This window comes from Saccostrea cucullata, unplaced genomic scaffold, assembly GCF_032062105.1.
Source record: "Saccostrea cucullata isolate Sc308-1 unplaced genomic scaffold, CSIRO_AGI_Scuc_v1 ctg15152, whole genome shotgun sequence".
Classification (NCBI taxonomy): Eukaryota; Metazoa; Mollusca; class Bivalvia; order Ostreida; family Ostreidae; genus Saccostrea; species Saccostrea cuccullata.
Genome location: NW_026924064.1, coordinates 1,588 through 8,341, shown reverse-complemented (window position 1 = coordinate 8,341; position 6,754 = coordinate 1,588). Strand labels below are relative to the sequence as shown.

Sequence of the window (6,754 nt, the reverse complement as noted above, 5' to 3'; positions counted from 1 at the left end):
GGCATCATATCTGGTGTGTGAAATGTGTTTCCGTATAATCTGATTTATTTACAAATTGTTCATGTTTGTCGTGTTGATGTGGAATTATTATAGATTCCCGAATTCTGATACTTTACAATTCTTTTTGTGTTGGGAATGAACATTAGGAAGATGCATATACTTTCAACATAAGGAAAAATATAGAGCAAATCGAACGCCTTTTTGTGTGCAGATCATGACATGTACTGAGCTCCACGGGTATTTGTTGTCCCGAGCGCATTAATCTTGAGGCCCAAATTCTTACTTGGCTAGTGATATCTTTAGAAAACATGTGTATCTAGATGAAAGTTAACTCGGCAACATGCGCCATCCCATTCTTTAAGTTTTATTAGGTGTTTACACCTCCTATACCCGATTTCGCGGATTCTACGATACCCTAATATCGAGTATTATACGCAATTTCACGGATAATACCCGATTTCGAGTATTCTCTCCGACCTGTTTAACTTATTCGGTCAGAATCTGTTAAGTGACCTCATATGCTGAGGCTACGGAGGGGTTTATTATCCATCCAAGTTTTGTATGTTAAAATTATATACTAGAGAGAATAAAACATACCCTTTTCCATATCACATCCTGTATCAGCCCGAGACACCAATATCCTGTATCAGCCTGAGACACCAATATCCTGTATAAGCCCGAGACACCAATATCCTGTATCATACTGTTTGTGACAGGTTTGATATTTTAGCGTCATTCGTTCCCACTTCTATAAACTTCGTTTAAATATGATTTCTGATTGTTGGGATGTGACATGTTGTAAATTTTTAATTTTCTGAGTGAAAATAAAAAAAAAGATCAAACTGTAATTTGTTTATTACATGAACATGCCATCCAGTTAATTCAAAATTGAAAACATACATGGAAAGGAAGATAGAGTAGATGGTTTTATAACAAAAAGAAATACATGTGTGCATATTTATTTACAGAGTGAATTCATACAAATATACATATGCATATTGATGGCATTTTTTGCAAAGTTCTCAAGCATATATAGTGAAATTTAAACGTTGCTTGCAATTAAAGCCCGATGATAATCGACGAATTAAGTCTATGGTATGAATGTACATGTAATTGGCTTACGAATCTATCTACAAAGCCTTTCGCGAAAATATTTGTACAATGCTCAGAAGTTAGTATTGAAATGATTAGAAACAAACTCTGTAATTGAATCTTTTATTTCTGAATATTAAGGATAGATTACTATTATTTACCGACTTTGCTCTTTAAGTTTGTAAACGTTTATGTAGTACATGTTTTTAAAAACGCAAACTAAACAAATATCCAAGCTTTACTATTGAACACACTTTTCAAAAATATTCTTGATATCAACTTTATTGAATAATGCTGCGCTGTTTGTAGTTATCGACATTAGTTCTGTGATTAAACTTTTCCTTTCTTATAAACTAAAATGGATGGTAAATAATATTGATGCAACAAGTGTTGCTCTTGTTGCCGTACTGGCTTCTGATGTTGCTTTCTTCAGTTCCTCACACGTGTCCATACATTTAGCCTGGCAGTTCTCTCGGGCAATTTCCGCGTTACAGGCGTCGAGAGCTGTAAACATGGCAAAACGTGAGTCCCAGCTAAGTGCAACAGCTGCTTGCCGGAAATAAGCCCCCATACTGCCATTTACACATGGATTTTTCATTGCTTCTGGTAAAAATGCACGGCATTCTGAGGTACATCCCATGAGCATTTTACAGTTCTCGTAGACGGCCTTCAAAAAAGTGACCGTTGCAGGATTTTTTTCATCAATGAATGCCGTAATATTACAACCATTTATAAGTTTATCTTGATAAGATTCTAGAGCATTTTGGCTTATGTCTTGCCACTGAGTGCAGGAGGTCACGGTGAGATTTTCCTTTGGGTAGTACGTGAGAAATCCGAAACACATTTCATCACTAGTTGCATCACCTTTGAACACAGTTTTGTTCATGTTCATGGAGTTGAATACACAAGTGGTGATTACTTCGTCCCCGGCTCTGAACTCAACAGGTGTTGAAAATCTACAATGAGAAATGATTACTGTAGAAGTACTTTTTTCCGCGTGGTGTTAATTTACGCTATGTACGGGCTCATATTAAAACTTAGAGTTACTATGAGCACTGAGTTCACTATAACCCCCGCCTCCCATATGATTATAATGTCAAAAAGTCCATGTTTTTCTCTGGATTATCCGAAATAAGTATCAGATCAAAAAGTAAAATAGGAGGTGTACAGTTGCATTGTGTAATGATGAAAAAGTGAAAGTATTAAATTTTATTCAGTCAGTGTGGTATAGGAGGAGGATAAAAGATGGGTACCCTCAAAGATTATAGAAAAAATGACAGTGTCATGTTTTGCTATGGGAAAGTCCTCTATGCCAGTGAAGGAAATTGAATGAATTTGTCACATAATTGTTGTTACATACCCGGTAGTACAATTGTGCACCTCCTATTTAGCTTGCCTGAGCCGAAGGCTCAAGTGAGCTTTTCTGATCAAATTTGTCCTTTGTCTGTCGTCGTTGTCGTTAACTTTTCACATTTTCATTTTCTTCTCAAGAACCACTGGACCAGTTTCAACCAAACTTGCTACAAAGTATCCTTGGGTAAAGGGGATTCAAGTTTGTTCAAATGAAGGGCCACGCCCTCTTCCAAGGGGAGATAATCATGAATTTGTGAAAAATTAATAGAATTCTTAAAAATATTCAAGAACCAGTGGGCTAGGAAAGATGAAACTCATGTGGAATCATCCTTAAGGAGTGTAAATTCAAGTTTGTTCAAATCATGACCCCTGGGGGTAGGGTGGGGCCACAATGGCCGATCAAAGTTTTACATAGGAATATGTATGAAAAAAATCTTTAAAAATCTTCTCAAGAACCATTGGGACAGGAAAGATGAAACTCATGTTGAATCATCCTCAGGTAGTGTACATTGGAGTTTGTTCAAATCATGACCCCACAGAGGAGTGAACACCCCCTGCTGACCGGTCAAACCCACCGTGTACTCTTTGTCATGATCGGGGAATAACGGAAAAAAGGTCGTCAATTCAGTGTATAAATAATGGACTAACAATTAGTTTGAAAAAAAGTCTGTCAGCATTAGACTCAGTAATAAATTGTATTTGATGACCAAGTCATTGTATCGACCATATAAAATGATGACTTTAAAATAAAAAAGGAAACTTGCGCAATTGCATTAGGTAATAGAGAATCCGTGAAAGTATCAGACAGTTTTATTCAGGTGTTCACTCCTCTGTGGCACCTGATCCCACCCCTGATGTTTTGGGGATCCGTGTTTGCTCTGCTCCTATTTTGTTTTGTTTCATGAATGCTACTGTTCGTTATCTCCATATGTGTAATTTGATCCGACACTTTGTTTTTTGGGTCTCCCGTAGTTCAAAACATGGGACTTTTCCATCATTATCATACGGGAAACGAGGGTATCAAATTTTGTGAGTTCACAGCTCACAGTACCTCTTGTGTTTTTTAAAGATCAAGCTGGATAAAACAGTGCACTGCTGATCACGTATCAACCAGAATTAATATAAAGAAATTTAAAAGGATACTCCATTCATGTGAATAAACAGTATTTGAAATGTGCCTTTATTTTATTATTATAATTTTCTTTAATAAAAAAACAATGATAAACTGCTCTCATTTTCACAGCATCCTTTAAGCTTTTTCATATATTTTTATTTAAATTACGAAAAGCATCTTATTTGCAAGTTAAGCAATTCTTCAGCCGTCTCTTTGAAAAAGCATAAAATTTTATAAGTACATTAAATGTTATAAAAATAGAGTCAGTATTTCAATGATGATAATTTATTTTTGGCATTTTCCATCCTCACAATTTTAATAGTTGCAAGCATCTGGTGATATTACACTCCGGGGCTTACCTGTCAACTCAGGACAAACATTCTGATTTATAATACTTCTGTTAAAATGTTTCCTATATAAAGTTAAGAAGGTAAAATGACTATTTTTCACAGTCTGAAAATTTCCACGCATAGAAAACTATACTCCGGGGTATAGTTTTTGCTATCCATCCTCGGAAGATTTTCATGCAATTTTCCCCGCCAATTTTGGTTTAGACTTAGGAATTATAATATACATCAGTATAATAAAACGCTTATCCATTGGTTGTGAGTGGGATAGCTCTTTTATAAAACCCTTAACAGGGACTATCCCCCTAGGGCAAGCCCTCGGGGAATAGTCCTGTCGCGGGTTTGATAAAAGAGCTATCCCACTCACAGCCAGTGGATAAGTAATGTCACCCGAGAAGTCATATGATATACATGTATGTATATAACGAAGATTTATTTCGTTTTATGTCAAATATCAACAGACGACGTTTCAACATTTAATATGATCCGGTAAGATTTGCAAGCTAACAGTTCATTCCTTAATTCGAAGGTTTGAATTATATTTTCAGGTACACCACATGTGAAAAAAAACTTAAGCCTTGAAGATTATTTAGAACAACACTCACCGTCGTTATTTCTTTCCATGCAAAAACTCATGAAAATCATTATTGTGCTAATTAAAACCACGTTAGTCAAACAATATACTGTATAATAAAGCTTTTGGTTAAACTGTACAATGTATTATGGTACATATAAAATATGATACCATAAACGGAATAGACTTGTTATACACATAGGTGATGTCATTCAATAAAAAAAGATTATCTTACTCGAACGTTTTGGGACTATCATAACTGTAGTCGGTTTCATAAGACAGGTCCCGCAATTTCTTTCCATCCCTATAATGTTCCAACTTCATTTCTCTTCCTGAAATGCATATATTTACACAAAATATTAACGAAAGAAAAGATTTCTGTTAATAAATTTGGATCAAATTTGAATTCAAGCATGCATGTTTTGACTATGACATAAATCATATCATAATCTTGACTCAACATTTACGAATGTTTCGTTATCTTGACAGAATTTTATCATCAATAAAACTTTAAACATTAGATTAAAAATAGTATATAAATTCTATATAGTATGTTGCCAAACGTTGATCTTGGTATATTTTGTTAGCATACGAGTCGAGGTTATATATACATGTACTAGTATATTCATTGTCAGAAGTTAAGGAGGCTGGGAGGTCACCAGATATATCTTAAATTTTCAGATATGGTATTTTAAGCTGTCAACTATTATTTGGCAAAGAAAAATTTTATGAATATTAATTTTAAAATTTGATCATTTTTTTTTAAATACTAATAAGTATATCTTTATATGGAATTCTTCTTCTAAGGGAGATCAAAATAGTCTGAAAATGGCCAAAAACACCCAGCCCCTTCAAGTCAAAATAGCGGAGTGAAACACTCATCTCCACAGAAAAAAACATACATTGTGTTTCCATTATTCCAAGATAAATGTTTGCTAGTATTATGATAATATGAAACGGAGAAAAAACTTAATTTATGTAAACAACCGTCTGCGATGGTAGACTTTCATTTTATGGTTAAGCGGCATTACATAAAAGTATAGAAAAAAATATCTGTATAATGTAAGAAAAGAAAAGAAAAAGAATACCCAGGTAATGCATATGATTCAGTGCACGGGTAAAGTAGACTGGTCCATTTACAATAAATTGTGAAGTGTCGGCACGGGAACAGTTCGCTGTCACCACAACTCGAGGGGAGCGTGGGGGGATTTGAATGTAATTCTGTCCGACCATCAGAATCCCCGCATCATGGACTCTTCTTGACTTTGTGAGGAATATATACATGCCAGATCCGTCCATATAATCTGACCTTTTCTCCGGGTTATTCCAATGAACCTAAGGAAAGCAGTGATAATGCAGTGTTTCTACAGCGTTCAATAAGGAATTATTAAGCAACTTTTTGCTATGAATAAAGTCAGCAGTAGGTAACAGCACATGCTCCTCCAAGTGTCAGTCACTATTTTTTCTAAGCATCGTCGTGTGTGTGTTTTCTCTCATAAATTTTATTTTTAAAGTTGAAAATATGATTCATATCTAATGTCTAGTTCAAGGCAGGATTACTTAGACAAATTAAGAGCTAGATTCACTTTATGCATAAAATGCCCCTGTCCTTATACCAATTAATAAACTATCATCCTCTTTCCCATTTCATATAACAAAATAAAGTAGAGACTTTTCGTTTCCTACAATAAAATTTCTTTTTGAGAATCTGAGTATTGGAAAACAGGCTTTGAGAAAATGTTGTTTTTGAGAACATACGTATTTGACTACCTTCAGCAAAGAATTAAAATAAGAGCACAGCCCACGATCTAAAAATTAAAACACGTTTTTTTTTAATCTTCAGAAACAGATCTTTCATATTTTGGATCAGAGGTTGTGTTCTCTGTACTCCAACTTTAGGCCATTTTCAAAGGAATTTACAGAATATAGGGAAAATGACGCATTTATGGCGTCATAATGCATTGACTAGAGGGAAAATTATGTCATGTTCAATAGATACATGGTCACCAACAGTCCAAGTGATAAATACTGTATTTTCAACCTAAACTGAGCAGTTTTGATTTTTCAGATATAATTCAGGGCCAACAAAGCCCTAAAAAGCTCTTGCTTTTTGATATTTTACATGAAAATGTTCACAAAATAATTTGTCATTGTGAATCCTTCTTTATTTTCTTGCAAAGTTTTCATTAAAATAATGTACTATGTAAAATATCAAAATGTCAGTGCAAATCTCTTCATTACATCATTACTTGATTTGCACCGACTAAATATTAC

At 34.5% G+C, this 6,754-nt stretch overlaps 1 protein-coding gene across 1 annotated transcript; it reads right to left on the bottom strand.

The window, feature by feature from the left end:
* Positions 1-837: 837 nt before the first annotated feature.
* LOC134265637 (DBH-like monooxygenase protein 2 homolog) lies at positions 838-5,815 on the bottom strand (the record flags this gene model as incomplete). Its single annotated transcript, XM_062747865.1, has 3 exons — positions 838-2,048; positions 4,716-4,812; positions 5,569-5,815. Coding segments are annotated over 3 exons (954 nt in total), but the record flags the coding sequence as incomplete, so codon positions are not given.
* Positions 5,816-6,754: the final 939 nt, after the last annotated feature.